At 37.0% G+C, this 14,799-nt stretch overlaps 1 protein-coding gene across 3 annotated transcripts in view; it reads left to right on the top strand.

The window, feature by feature from the left end:
* The window catches only part of NUP133 (nucleoporin 133), a 36,900-nt gene that overhangs the window by 14,489 nt on the left and 7,612 nt on the right, over positions 1 to 14,799 (top strand). For all 3 annotated transcript variants that reach the window (XR_012762531.1, XM_075412132.1, XM_075412140.1), the window contains exons 12-22: positions 699 to 790; positions 3,169 to 3,332; positions 4,760 to 4,854; positions 4,974 to 5,198; positions 6,187 to 6,309; positions 6,762 to 6,861; positions 7,866 to 8,108; positions 9,336 to 9,469; positions 10,926 to 11,084; positions 12,533 to 12,668; positions 14,530 to 14,648. Coding sequence is in view for 2 of the 3 variants with exons in the window: in XM_075412132.1 (XP_075268247.1) it covers positions 699 to 790; positions 3,169 to 3,332; positions 4,760 to 4,854; positions 4,974 to 5,198; positions 6,187 to 6,309; positions 6,762 to 6,861; positions 7,866 to 8,108; positions 9,336 to 9,469; positions 10,926 to 11,084; positions 12,533 to 12,668; positions 14,530 to 14,648 (1,590 nt within the window). In the remaining variant the exon portion in view is untranslated. The remainder of the gene's footprint in view (positions 1 to 698; positions 791 to 3,168; positions 3,333 to 4,759; positions 4,855 to 4,973; positions 5,199 to 6,186; positions 6,310 to 6,761; positions 6,862 to 7,865; positions 8,109 to 9,335; positions 9,470 to 10,925; positions 11,085 to 12,532; positions 12,669 to 14,529; positions 14,649 to 14,799) is intronic.

A 14,799-nucleotide genomic window follows, 5' to 3' on the forward strand; every position in this document is an offset into this window, starting at 1 on the left:
TTTTTTATATATTCTTATAAAATATTTTTAAGTGTTTTTATTGGTATTTTGTGCAATGGTGAATTTATTACGCTCTTATACATCAGAGATGTTTTGTTTAAATATATGTACCCTGGAGATGTCCCTGGAGTGGAAGGGAAGAATAGAAAAGTAGTTACAATGTAAATTAGAGACTATGAGGGGGTAATAATGAGTCTCAATCCTCATTCCAGTTAAATCACCTTTTAAATCAGTTATTATTAACTAGTATTTTAGTGGAAGACCTTTGTGGAGATTGCTCAGGTGGAACTATATTTTTCTTATTGAGGTAATGTAGTCTAGTTAGATTTGTCTGCACTTACATAGTTGTTATGAGTGGTAGTACTCATGAATACCTTTTACATTTTGTCAAAAAAGCTGGTTTTGAATGTTAAAATATTTTAGATTACCATGACAAGTTTGACTGGTGAAATAAGTTGGCATAAGTTCCTTTGCAGTTTGTGTTAATTTTATCAAAATGCTTGAGGACAAACCCCTGTGTCACCTTCATTGTAATGTATCTTAGAGGCTTATGTTTGGCTTAATAAACACAACTGCTCCGGGTGGCATTTTTATTTTAGAACTGTGTTGTTGCTACTTGGAAAAATTGTGGATTTTTTCATTTCATAATGAAGATTGATATTTGTCTTTCAGCTGAAGTTTTTACTTTGCCTTTTCAGAGTCCTGCGTTCGATGCAACCAGTAGGCTGGAAATTATAGCTCAAGAAGATAAGACTAAATTATTGAAAGCTGCTTTTCTACAGTACTGCAGGTAGAAATTGCAGTTGATTTTTGAGGCTTTGTTTGTTTGCTGTTCTTGAAGGCACTCTGATAACTTGAGTAAGAGATTGTCTTGGTAATGATACTCTGGTGCTGTTTTAATTAAAGCTATTTTAATGACACATGCACTTCTTTATTAGGTAAGTGTTTGATACTTCCTGGGTAAGTAAAGAAATGATACATGCTAGAAAGGAGCAGACTTGTATAATCTCAATGACTATTTGCTTACTCCACGTACGTTCTATGGTTACGTTAGTGCCAGCAAAACAACTTTAAACTTTGTTATTTTGACTTCTTTATTCTTTTAGTAAGTCGTGTTTTGTTGTTAAAAACATACTTTCCTGTTCTTCCTCATTTTTATGTGCATAGCTGTTTTCAGTAACGGTTTTGAATATATTTAATTACTCTTTATGTGGCCATGAAGATAACTAGCATGGCAGATTTTGTGGCAAGATGAGATCTTTTTTTACATTTTACTGACACGGGGGAGTGGGAATGGAAGGAAATACACAGTTCGTCAAACTGTCCTGATTAAAGCAACTGGAGTGTTGGGAGGCATGCAATGCCTCTGAAAGGTTTGATGTTGGGATGAGTGGTGTAAACAAAGGAGGAAGAGGAGAGGTAAGGTGAACAGAGCTGTAGACTTCGATTAGTTGTATTTAGAGGGGATTGTTTTCAGTGTATATTTATTTTAAAAAACGCCATACAACCCACAAGCCCTCTTAGGATGAATCTCCTTAAAGACTCTTAAAACTTGGAAAGAACAGATTTAGGATAACAAGAAGCAGGAGTGCTTTTGACGTAGATCTGCATGTGAGGTAAAAGATTCTGAAGGGGGTTAGGCACATGTAATAAAGGATATCAAGGCAAGATCGGTAAACGTGCACAGAATTTAGGAAGAAAATCTACATGTATTCAAAAGTAGACATGTGAGCAAACAGAACTGCTGCCGAATACGGCTGTAGTCCTGAGGTGACTGGAGCAGCTCAGGGCTGAGAGCACAGGTAACAAATAAGAAAGCTGGTATCACTGAGGATGTGAACAAGGGGCTTGGAAATGGAGTCAGAAGAAAGCAGGAGGTAGTAAGAAAAACAATGTGAAACATTGTGAAAGTTTAATGTTATTTTGATTTAAATTCGGGTTAGACTTCTGAAACTAGAAGAAATTAACAATTTTATGTGTACAGTATTTGAATCATTTTTTCTGGAAAAATAGTATGTTAAAATGAATGGAGAAATCTTCCACAGAACAGATGCAGCAATGGCCTGTCCAGATGGCCAAGCAGTTGCTGCAGGGCAAACAATGGAAGGTTGTGCAGGCAGGGGAAATGTGAAATCCACCGGCTGTGCAGTGACCTAGTGACTGTTACAGGGGGTGGGATGTTCTGTGCAAAGGTTGAGTTGACCCTGTTTGATGTACTGGCTGACAGCACTTCATGGTTTGAGGGAGGTAATAAAGTACCATATAAATTCCTTAGAAACACATGTCCTGTGGAGTAGGAAAGATGGGACTTTCTTGTTTAATAGAAGATTCAGTATATTCCAGTTTTTAGAAGTATTCTTTACTTTAGTAAACCTGTTTGTATTTTCTGGATGCACTGCTTTTTTTTTACTTCAAGACATCTTGGTCACATAAACATTGAAATGGAAAGTTTCCTGAAGAATGTAAATATTTTGAAAGCCAGATAATACATTGGAATCACAGTATCCCTTTTCAGTCAGAATACTATGATTTTTTAGTCACAAGGTGCAATCATTGCTTTTTGTGAATATAGTATACTTCTTCCAGAGACTTCTTCGGTACAACTTTGCACCTTGTAGGTTGAAGCATTTGGATGCTTCTTGCTCTTGTACTTGTTGACCTGAATAGAAAAGGATCCTTCGAAATTATAGGAAACAAGAGTAGTGCGTTATATTTGCTGAAGCATTTTCCTGAGAGCTTTTACTCCATTGCCACTTGTGGGAATGATTACTGTACTCTTCAGAGGATTTTAAAGCAAGTTACAGAAATTTAGTGACTTAGCTACCAGAGACATCCAGACTTAGCTCTGTATGGTGAAGTTTTTCTCTTAAATAATAATAGGGGTAATAAAATAAAAAGTGACTAGACACACTTCCTGGCTTGTGCTTTTTTGTTTTACGAAGTGTGCAGACTAATTGCTTTGAAAGAACTGGAATACCTTTTAGCCATAGAATCAGAATACCTTTTATCCATAATTAGTTTAAAGAGAGCCCAAGCAATGCCTGATGTGTATAATCTAAAGCACTTCACAAAAAGCATATCAGGAAATCCTACTAATTAGGTGGTTCTTGTTCCTGTAATCCTATCTATTGTTTTTATTTCACATACTTTGTGTTTCTTTTATTTCAGGAAAGACATAGTCAATGCACAAAGCATGGTAGTAGAGCTCTTTCCAAGTAATGCAGATCTGGATTCTGATGCTGAACTGGATAGGGCAGTGACTCAGATCAGCGTGGACTTAATGGATGATTACCCTGCCTCTGATCCAAGATGGGCTGAATCTGTACCTGAAGGTAAACATAATGTGTGTTTCTTGGAATATTTTGGGGGTTTTTATGTGAAAACCTGTCTTTATTACTCTAGGTAAAATTACAATTGAAGCTTTGCAAAGAAGGCATAGGTGTTCTTTGCCCTCCACCACCACTAGATATATTTCCAGAAGGGCTAAAGGATGCGTTTTATGAGACTACCAGATAAACTTGCAGTCTGTTGTGGTGTATAGTTCTTGACTTCATGTAGTGAAAACAAACAGCAAAGAGAACGTATTTCTGAGAAGGAACAGGCAGTGTCGCTTTAGTGTTTCCATGATTCCTTGGCTAGTTCTAAATTACTTTCCACAAATAGATATGTGAAGAGAAATAGTTTATTTGCTCACACTTAGCCCTTTGTCAGCGTGGCTGCACAGCTCCTGGTAGGCCTTGATCCTGGGTAGAGTGAGCTTCTGTCTCTCTGGGGCACTGGTATTTATGTCTGCCTAAAAGAAGGTGAGAGGAGCTTATTTTGGAGTATTTGTTATACATAAAGGATTAAAGCAGATGCATTTTCAGCAAGAAACTTCTTTGTTTGTGCTTCCCTGTCTGTTATGAACAGCGTTCATTTGAAACTGTCCCCAGAGCCTCTAGGCAGCAGTTGCCAGTTACTGAGCAGAGACTTAGTTTGGAAGTTCACATAGTAAATGGTTCACATAGTAAATAGTTACAGATGGATGATGCTTCCTGCTGCTGTTTCTGCGTGGCAGCCAGTTAAAAATTGTCAGGCTTGAGATCCTTAGTATTTTTCAGATCAGCTTTATTTTTAATTTGGCAGCTTATCTGCATTTATTCCTGGCTAAAGTAAGAAGTGAAAATTGATAGCTTCTTGGAAATAGTCTTGCTAATTTTGGTCATAGTGATAGTTCTGAGTTTTTGTATCTTGGTAGTCTTCTGGTTTAAAGCACACTTAGACCCCACTTGTGACAGGTTGCCAGTTTATAAAAGAGCTACTGTTTATTGTGCAGGCGATGCAGAGTGAAGTAGGTCTGAAAGCCTGTTCATGCTTTATTTTGTAGTGGCTGTGGTCTAGGGCATAATATATTTAGCAATAGCTAGTCCACAATGAAGATGATAATTTTAATCTGAATCTTACTAAAACTTCAATATGCTGTTGAGCTGTTTTTTTAGCAACATAATGAATTGAGTGCTTCAGAGTAGTTGTACTGATCTAAGGATACTTGATTTCTTCTAAAGGCTTTACTTCAGCTATGATAGAGTTCAAAAACCACGTTAAAAATAGCATGGTAAGCAATATATAAATGTGCGTGCATATATTATAAAAAGTACCAGTGCAGTAACACTATAGAAATTTATAGAGATATGCTTACCTCAGAGGCAAAAAAAAAAAAAAGTTACCAAGAAGTGAAGGTAACAAGTGCTCTGATCTAAGATTATTTTTCTCTTTTTAGAAGCAGCTGGTTTCAGCAACACGTCTCTCATTCTTCTTCATCAGCTAGAGGATAAGACAAAAGCACATTCCTTCTTCATTGAGTTTCTTCATCAGGTGAAATTCTACTGTTCTTTCGGTGTCAGCACACACAGCAGACTATTATTTTGTTTTAAAGTAACGCTTCTAGAACGCTGCTTGAAGTGCATGTGGTGTTTTGGTTTTTTTAACAAAAGGTTGGTGTATTTGAACGTCTGGGCAGTTTTCCAGTACGAGGGATGCCGATGGCAACTCGGTTGTTGCTCTGTGAGCACGCAGAGAAGCTAGCAGCAGCTATTGTTCTCAAGAATCACCACTCCAGGCTGCCTGATCTAGTGAATGCTGCTATACTGATTGCTTTAAACAAACGGGATTGTGATGTTCCACCGAGTCTTACCCCTGCAGATGTGTTCTTTCGAGAGGTAAGAAACCTGCTCTTTCTGAATCGTTGTATGGTATCGCATGTAGTAAAAGTTGCAATGCTTTGATGTATACTTTGAAACTTTTCCCTTTAAAAAATCAACACAACTTTACACAACTTCCCATTAAATAGGGGTGGTGTGGTAGTATTTTCCTCACAGTAGTGTATGTACTTTTTTTGTCTGCCGCTGAAACATGAATTCTGACAAACTTCATGTAGCAGAAGTTGTTATGATTTCCAACTAACCAACATGGATGAGCGAAGGAAAAGACAAGTGAAATTCTCTTGCCTATCAGATGATGTATGATAATTTATGATTTTTCAGGGGTGAACTAAAGAGTATGAAGCTTTCCTATCTGGATGAGCTATCCTGGATGAAATTGTATGAATTCAGTCTCTCATAATTTTTTGTCCTCTCTAACATTAGTGGATGTAAGCTAGTTCTCAGTTTATGCCACGTTCCAGTCAAGCGCCCAGTCTTTATTTCTTTCTTCCCTCTTCAGAAGAACTATACACAAAAAATTTATTCTTAGAAAGTTTTCTCCTGTAGAGGATGGTAGTTGCTAATGGAGAAAAATAAATGGAAAAGAAAATAGAAATAATAATCTGCTATTTTAAAGCAGTTATGTTATCCAGTATACTTTATCTTAACAAAAATTCTACTGTCAGATGTTTCAGAAGAAGATGGAGGAAGACACTTCATGAAAGTTTATGGAGTTGCCTTCAAAAATGAAATTTTTTTTTTTTTTTTCTTCTGGATAGAAGTCCAGAAGGAAGGCAATTCTTGTATTCTAAGTATTGTATGAAATATAAGCTGGTGATTTCATTATCCATCTAGGTAGTTGATAGCTTTTAATATTTTTGGCTATTGATGTGGCTTCTACTAATATTCGTTTGTTTTTCTGTACAACTCTCATAACTTGGCTTTCAGGTGTCACCTGGTAATGGATGTGTTTGTGTTCAGTGCAATTTTTCTTTCTATCTTTAAGGTGTCACAGATAGATTCCATCTTTGAATGCTTACTAGAAGAGGAGGAACAAATCCTGAAAGATATGCCCATGGAATCAATTGAGTGGGCCCAGATAGTTGTCCATGTGAACAACATCGTTAAGGTATAGAACTGCATTAACTAAAATGTTTGTGGGAGGGGAAGGCAAATATTGAAGAGCACTCAGCAGGTTGAGTGCAGCACATCTGAGTTACTGACATGAGAACAGAAGGGAATGCACTTTTCACATGTCCAAATACGCTAGGAAGGAAAAGGTGGTCTCATGCAGAATTAGGGACATTTTTTTTTCCTCCTGAGCCACTGCTAAAGAGAATTTGAGAAGTTACAGCATTGTCGGAAGTTGTGAAAGCACAAATATGTAGCAGAGAGTGAAGAGCTTGTGCTTCAGCATTGAGGTTTCTTGCTCAGTCTGTGCTCTGCTGTACAACTGAGAAAGTGGTGTAAGGAGAAGGGGGATATTAAAAGAACATTTTGTAATTATAAAAGACAGCATCTTTTACAGTCTATGTATATGCAAGTAGACTTCAAAGTACTTACCTCCTTGCCTTTAAACAGGACATGCTACAAGCTGCCTGTCAGTATCGTCAATCTAGAGCATCTTTGTATAAAACAGGAGAGCTTCCAGAAAGAGAACCTGAATATATTCCGTGGACAGGTGAGAAATTATTATTACTAGTTTACTAATTGTCTACCCTAAACAAAAAGTACTTTCCATGAGTTTCAGAACACATGAATTTCAAACTGAATGTTAAACTTACTGTTAGAAGCTGCTACAAGGTTCTCAGTAAGAATAGGAGAAGCTAAAGGTTTAATTTGGGGAATGAATCAATGAATGCTTATTTTGTCCAGTACTGATGATAATTCTTTAAAACTAGCGTTGCAAATGTGACTACGAAAACAAAGTCTGGGAAATGAAGCTTGTGTGTGTGTGTCTACAGTGGTTCTGGTTGGACATGGGATACATAACATTTAACATTAAATGGGATACATAACATCAAAATGAATCACAGAATGTGATCTGTAACTGTTTTAAAAGGACTGATGATGCTTCACTTCCTGAAGTGTGTTTTATTTTGATGGTTTAATAACATTGAAAACCATCAGAACAAACGTTTGCAAAAGCAAGCACTTTCCAATCAGTGCTTAAGGTTCCTTGTGGCCTCTACACATAAAACACACTTGTTTTGGTGCTCGCAGGGTACAAATCTCTTGAAAAGCAGGACCCGTGGAAGCTATTTTGGTGTGTTATGTTTTGATAACTGCATCCCAATGTTTAAATTGGGTTACCAGAAGTTGCCTTTCCCTTGTCTGTATTCTCTGCTTTGCCTAGAGGTCATGCAAGTGATTCTTTTCTTCAGAACAGTAGCTGGTATTGATGGCTGACAGTGCAGATCTGTGTAGTTTGGGGATGTATTTGTTTCTGTTCTTTTTTTTTTGTTGACTACATTTTGGCCAAATTTAATATGTAAAGGAAGAAGGGAGTATGTGTTGTGAGTTTTTTTTGGATAGTATTGCTTTGATTTTAAAAGTAAAATGCTTATTCGCTTTTTTCTTTCGATTTTTTTTTAATTATTCATAGTAATGTTTTTGTTATACTTCAGCATAGATTCCTGTGGTGATAGAATTATTGCTCACTGATTACTGTGTTGTTTTCCCAAGCATCCAGTGGCCTTCGTGCAGCAATAATACGTCAGCATGGAGTCATTCTGAAGACGGTGTATCCCCAGGTGGACAGTAACCTCCGTAGCATTGTGGCTGAGCAGTTGGTGGCACTGCTGGATTATTTTCTGGATGGCTACGTTTCTCAGTTGAAGTCTGTGGACCGCCACGCTGATCAGGAGCGATACAGCAATCTGGAAACGGAATACGTGCAGAAAAGATCCGAACTCTTGTCTCCTCTCCGTAAGTACTGTCTGTTTTCCTCAATGCAAGGATTAAATGCTCCATTTGATGAGGAAATGATGCAAAGCTGATAGACTACATGTGTATGAACTCTGTTTGTTCTACATGTTTGCCTTCAGAGTATAAATTACTGGTTTTATGATTTAATGAGATATTTACAAAAGAAAGATTACAGGATTGCATCCAGGACTGCATCCATATCCATACCGCTCATAAGACACATTGCTGCTTTAATATTTTTTATTTTACTAACTTGTGATATTTTTCTGGCAGGAATTTATCCTGTGCCGCTTGGCTGAAGATAGCCTATAAGTGTATTTCTAAATGTTTATATTGTTGCAAGTTGACATAAACTTACACACCTGAAAGCTTGTTTAGTGTTTATGAGGAAAAAGTTGCTTTTTGAATCTGTTGTTTAAGGTGTCAGATGTGGTCAAGCCTTTAATGAATAGTTGACAGCAAAGCCCCCTTTTTAAGTGGAAATAACTTGGAGTAAATACGTTTTAGTAACTTTATAAAGTTTAATTTTTTTAGACTAAATATGAATTCTATAAATAGAATGATCCAGTAATAACTGCCTCCTAACATTCTTAAACATTCTTAAGAAAAGTCTCTTAAACTGTCATTCTCACTTTTACTGACATTCATGGACTCTGTTAGTTTCTAAATACACGTTATATCATTATGTTCAGTCTAAAGTTCATGTTGCCTTGCAAACAAATGTGAGTATTCTGCTAACTCTTACGTATTGAATGGAACCAGAAAGAAAGATTTTAGATAATAAACCCCATTGTCTTTGCTTGTTCTGTATTTTAATATAAGCCTTTGCCTGCTGCTTTTTCACTTTGTGAATTAAATGGCTGTCACTACAGATACTAAGGCATGGGTTGAATCCTCCCCCCCCCCAGCACAGATAGATGATGCTAACTTTCAGAGAAAATGGGATGTACACTGGCCATTTAGTATTCCAGACTTCTTCCCTCTTGTATCGGGGGACAGAGGTGGTAGGTATGGGAACTTGCTTGCGCACAGGATATATGTGGGGTAGGTGAATGTTTCTCTGAGAGTGTGCAACTATCTCCTTGGTGTGAACACTTCAAACTTGTTTTCATTTTTCTGGTCTCTGCCCTCAGTCATCCGCTAACAGTCAAAGATGAGCTTGTTGGATGTCATTTCTTTTTCTGGGTTGCTAAGTGTTTGATATAACTTCTTTTTCTGGGTTCTTAGTTTCCCTGGGACAGTATCAGATGGCAGCTGCTTTAGCAGAGAAGTACTGTGACTTTGATATCCTGGTGCAAATGTGTGAGCAGACAGACAACCAGGCCAGATTACAACGTTACATGAGTCAGTTTGCAGATCAGGTAACTCTTTTTTTTCTGTTCCCTTTAGATAGTGTTTTATAATAAGTTTGCACCTGAAATATTGCAAAAGGTACAAATTCTTTTTGGTGGGTTCTTTCTTTTCTGTTTATTGTGTATGTATTTACATATACATATGGGAAAACTGAAGTCAACATTCACTGTGCAGAATGTCTTTTGATGTTTTGACTGGTTCAGTGGGGTGCTGTAGACAGTGTACTGTTGTTTGATTAAACTAATGCAATATAAACGTAAGGATAATTTCCAAAAGAGAAGATGTGGTTGCTAAATGTATAAACAGAAAAGGAGTTAAGAAGAGTAGGAAGGTAGGGGTGTTGCTGTGGTCTTTTTTTATTGTGCTTCTAGGTATTTGTTGGACATTTTTTCCAATGTCTGTTAAAATCTGGTGTTAAAATTTCGAAGTATGCTGAAAAATGGGAAAGCTTAAGAAAGGGCAGTAGAGACTACTTGAATTGAGGGGGACTGGGACAGAAGTTTCCTAATTGGAGAGCTGGTGAGATCAATTTGTTTCGCTTTCCACAGCAACTATGGAAAGAGAAATCCTGCAGTCTACAGGTTTCCTAATAGAGTACAGAAAGGTTGTTTTAATAAGAAAATTCAGAAGTATCGGCAACAGACAGAAATTACAGTAGACATTTTTAATAGTGAGGGTTAAATACTCACTGCCAGACAAGGGGATAAATTATCTATTTTTTTTTCTCTTTGCATGCTTTATTTTAAAGGAAAAATGTAACACTTTCTGAAAAGAAGTTACGATGGCAAATGTAAAGATGAATAGATCAAGTCTAACAAATAGAATATCAGACTGATGGCCTCGTCAAACTTTATTTTTTAAACTGTTAATGCAATTAAAATTTAGCATTATTCTAAAATTAGTCTGAAAAGACTAAATTAAATCTCAAACATAAATCCTGATTAGTTATTGAAGTTTTTGAGGATAAAATAGCCTTTTTTTTTTTATAAAAAGACATCATTTTTTAACAATGACAGAAGTACGGTTGTAGGTTCATTTGGAAATAGGGAATGATTCAAAAACAGTGACAGCAGAAGTAAACTCATATATGAAAGGAAATAGTAAGCACAGAGTTCTGCGGGGGGCAAAGGAACAGGTGAAAAATAAAACTAGAATTGTGATGGATGTGATACCTGTTTCCATGCTTGTGGGTTAACATGAAGAATTTGCACCTGGCACTTCCTTCACTTCCATTGAAGGATGCTGTGTTTATCGGCATCTGTTGCAGAGTAGCTCATGAACTCTTTAAACACTGTTTCTATCAGGGCTCTTAAGTTTTTAAATCAACAGTTTTATTTTTTTGTGTGTGTGCCTTGTTTTACCATGTTCTTACCAACTGTATTTTGTGAAGCGTTTTGACTTAGAAGACAAACAAGATATTCAAATGCAACTCTGAAAATGTGTTCATATTCCTGTTATCTTCAGAATTTTTCAGATTTCCTGTTTCGCTGGTATCTGGAAAAAGGGAAGCGAGGGAAGCTGTTATCTCAGCCTATTGCTCAGCACGGGCAGCTGGCCAGTTTCTTGCAAGCTCATGAGCATCTGAGCTGGTTGCATGACATCAATAGTCAGGATTTGCAGAAGGTAGGGTTTCTTAAATACAACCAAACCGAAATATCACGTGTTAAACAAGTCAAGTACGGATCCAAGTAGGCAAATTATCTAGTTATAACTCTTCATCATCAAAAGATGGCTTATCTAGATGAGTTAGGGGAGAGATGACACAGCTTGTTAATGGAGTACCGAAAGCTTCCCTCCAGGCACCATCTCGTATATCACAGAAGTCACTTCACCAAGTAATGGAAATCAGGGCTGCTTTTCATCCTCTGTTCGTGACTAAGATTTTTTATCAAGGAAGTTTTGTCTGGCTACGTCATCACTACTTTGATGGAATTGGGGATTTACAGTGAATATCAATAGCATTATCAAATTATCCAGCAAAGGAAAACCTGACACTTGTATTTCAAGACTAACTATATAAAGCAAAGAAATTTGGAGGTATCACAAAAGTAAAACACGTATTGATTGCTTAATCACTTACATGCATAGTTTAAAAGGTTTTGTTTTGTTTTAAATAGCAAATGTGCATGTAGATAGATTAATGTGACATTGTTTTTAAACTTGATCCCTTGTTGCCTTGTAGTTTGCCCAGTTACTCTTTCCCCGCTTCCTGCTGGTTGGGTTTTCCCTCCTTCTGCTAGACTTAGGAATGTATTTCACTTTAGCAAATGACCTATTTCTAACAAAAATGGCTTCTTTCAGTCCATGTGCACATTTATTAAGCGTGCAACGCATGGAAACGTTTATCCTACTGCAAATTAGATAGTCCTGTATGCCCCTTAAAAAAAAAAAATCAAACAAAACCCAAACAAACAAAAACCCCCACTTTGAGAATATTGATTGTAATATTCCATTTGTGTTGACTGAGGTTTTCTCTGTTATAGCAAAGCACTATGGAGAGGGGGCAAGCATTCTAAAATACGCAAGTGATTCCGTCTGGATAGTTTTTTTCGGAGTAGGTGCTCAGAAACTTTTTGTTCCTTTGTCTGCTAGACAAATAAATTCTTGACTATATGTATGGTTACCGCAGAAGTTATACATATAGTTCTGTTTTTCAAATTCCTGAATTAACGAGTAAATCAGTCTGCATGTGAAATTGCTCTGCCAAAGCATATTTGCCTGGCTTTTATGGTGAAGCCTTGAACAGGATCCCAGAGGTATAATATGTGAAATTGCACTTTATCCTTGGATCATAAGATAGTTTTTCTTGATTAGTTCTGAGAAGATTTTTTTAATATATATTAGTTCTGAGAAGATTTGTTTTTATATATAGTTGGAGTAGAGCTCTATATCTCTTCCTGAAGAGTGTAATGCAGAGTTTTAATGTGCAAGTTGTACGACTTTTAAAAATAAGGGTTATAGTATTACAAACGATAAGTAGCTGTGAGACTGCAGTTCAGATAACATCAGAAGGTTAACAGATAAAGATTTAAACATATAAAACTGCTTTCTAATATCTTTATTAATTTCAGGCTCACAGAACATTGCAGACTTTAGCAAATATGGAGACCCGATATTTTGCAAAGAAGAAAACACTTCTTGGCTTGAGCAAGTTAGCTGCGCTGGCGTCTGACTTCTCAGAAGACATACTGCAAGAGAAAATAGAAGGTAAGAAATCAAGACAAAGCAAAGTGAAAAATAGACTAATAAGGTTATTGAATTAGAATCACGTTAATTTTGCAGATTGTTAATTTGTTAGGTTGAGGGCTCTAACTTAATGTGGTAAGGAGAAACGGGCTGATGATTTTGCTCATTGCAGGAAGGATAGCGAAGACAGCGTGTGTCAGTAACCTCAGCATTTACCTTCACCTGTGAGTTAGGACTGTGAGCATGAGCAATTTGTACCTTTTCACTTTTTCTAGTAACACACAAAATATTGGCATAAATAACAAGCCGCATGGTATTTTGAGAAGTCATTAGACATGGCTGAAACTTGTAAGCCATTCACACTGAATGTGTTTTCGTAAAGCTGCATTTTATATTTCAGATGCAAGGTAAAAATAATTTAATTTCTTAAAGCCTGTTTATTGAATGGCTCTCAGCTCCTCATTCTTCTCAAGTCCAGAGCACTCTTGGGCTGTACAAGGAAATCCAGTAACTATGTTGTATTTATATTACATTATATAATATATATATATTATATGTCCCTGCAAATATATACATTTGTGGTCAGGAAGCGCCTTCTCGGCATCTTACTCTCTCTGTATCTAGAAAGGTCACAGTGACGGTGTTTCCTTACGCTAACTGCAATGGTGTTGATGGGAAAAGCAGGAGTACCTGTTCTGTTTCATTACCAAATGCAACGCTTCCACGTCCTGTCACTTTGGAAAATACCCTGTTCCTGATACCATTTGTGCAGCACGAGGTGCTGTGGGTTTGTGAAAAGGCAGTTCTGCACCAATAGTTAAGCGGATGCTGGCCACCAGGGGGAAGCTGTGAAATGCTACTCAAGGTTGCTACTCAGGCTTGCTTCTGTCTGCCTGCATATTTATCCATGTGTGTTATGTACCATTCTTAAAAGAAATCCTGTTGAAAAAGCCCGGGGGTAATTACGATGACTAAGTAAGATTTACAAATTATTTAGAGCTTGTGATTATATTATCTGCCTTTTAAATTACAAAACATTGAATGAAATCTTAAAGTTTAAACTTGTTTTTCTCACTGCTGTGAAAAAAAACCTATGCTGATGTGAAGAATCTCACCTTTAAATAGGAAAACTGTAGAAAAGTGAGAAAATCAAAGCTTTATTTCAGTAGACTAATGGACTCTCAGAATTTGGTCTAGATGTTACTCTGCTACACTTTTCTGTATGATACATGACATAGCTTTTAAAACTTACACTCTTTGTGTGTGTTTCCTGTTGATCAAGGAAGAGTAATTATTTCTGCCATATTTTTCTTATCCGTTTGAACAGATAAAAAGCTGCTTAGAATTATTTTCCCCTTTCTACCATGCAGTGGAACTGGGTGGGAAGGGTGGGGTTCACATAGTGTGGCTGAAGTTATTCCCTCTTGATTGTTTCAGCCTAATGAGCTTCTCGCCCTGAAGCAGATCATACTGGCAAATAAAACAATCCAAAGCAGAGTAATGAGACGGAGGAGGTCCGTGGCACGGGTCTTTGGCCAAAAGGCAGCTCCTAAAAATTGCCACCAAGTGACTTTCCAGCATAGTGCAGGAGCTTCCCCCCAGTCCTGTGTATTCATTTTGTGGTTCTGAGAAAAAAAGAAGAGTTACCAATCTGTGTTACAGTGGGAACCTGAGTGGAAAGTAAGAACTCATCACCAGGCTGACTGACAGTGTTGAAGTATTTCTGTGCTTCAGGAACATAGATGAGTGCCCAAATAGAATGCTTCGTAACAAACACTTGTTGACCTGAGTAATATTGTGACTTGACAGTTATTACTGTGCCATAGAGTTTATTATTACATTTTAGTAACACAAAACATTAATTTCCTTAAATGACTACCAGAAATATCAGAACAGGAACGCTTTCTGTTACATCAGGAGACCCTTCCTGAACAGTTACTGGCAGAGAAGCAGTTGAACCTCAATGATATGCCAGTGTTGTCTGCATCTCAGCTCATTGATGTAAGTATCTCATGTTTTCTTCGTTACACAGGTAAAGTTCCGGTATGTTTTCTACCTCTGTGTGATAAAATAAATGAGAAGATCACAGCTGTCTCTGTGCCTTAATATGACTTGCTAAGCACCTAAAGATCTGACATCAATTGATTTATCT

This window comes from Opisthocomus hoazin, chromosome 2, assembly GCF_030867145.1.
Source record: "Opisthocomus hoazin isolate bOpiHoa1 chromosome 2, bOpiHoa1.hap1, whole genome shotgun sequence".
Lineage (NCBI taxonomy): Eukaryota > Metazoa > Chordata > Aves > Opisthocomiformes > Opisthocomidae > Opisthocomus > Opisthocomus hoazin.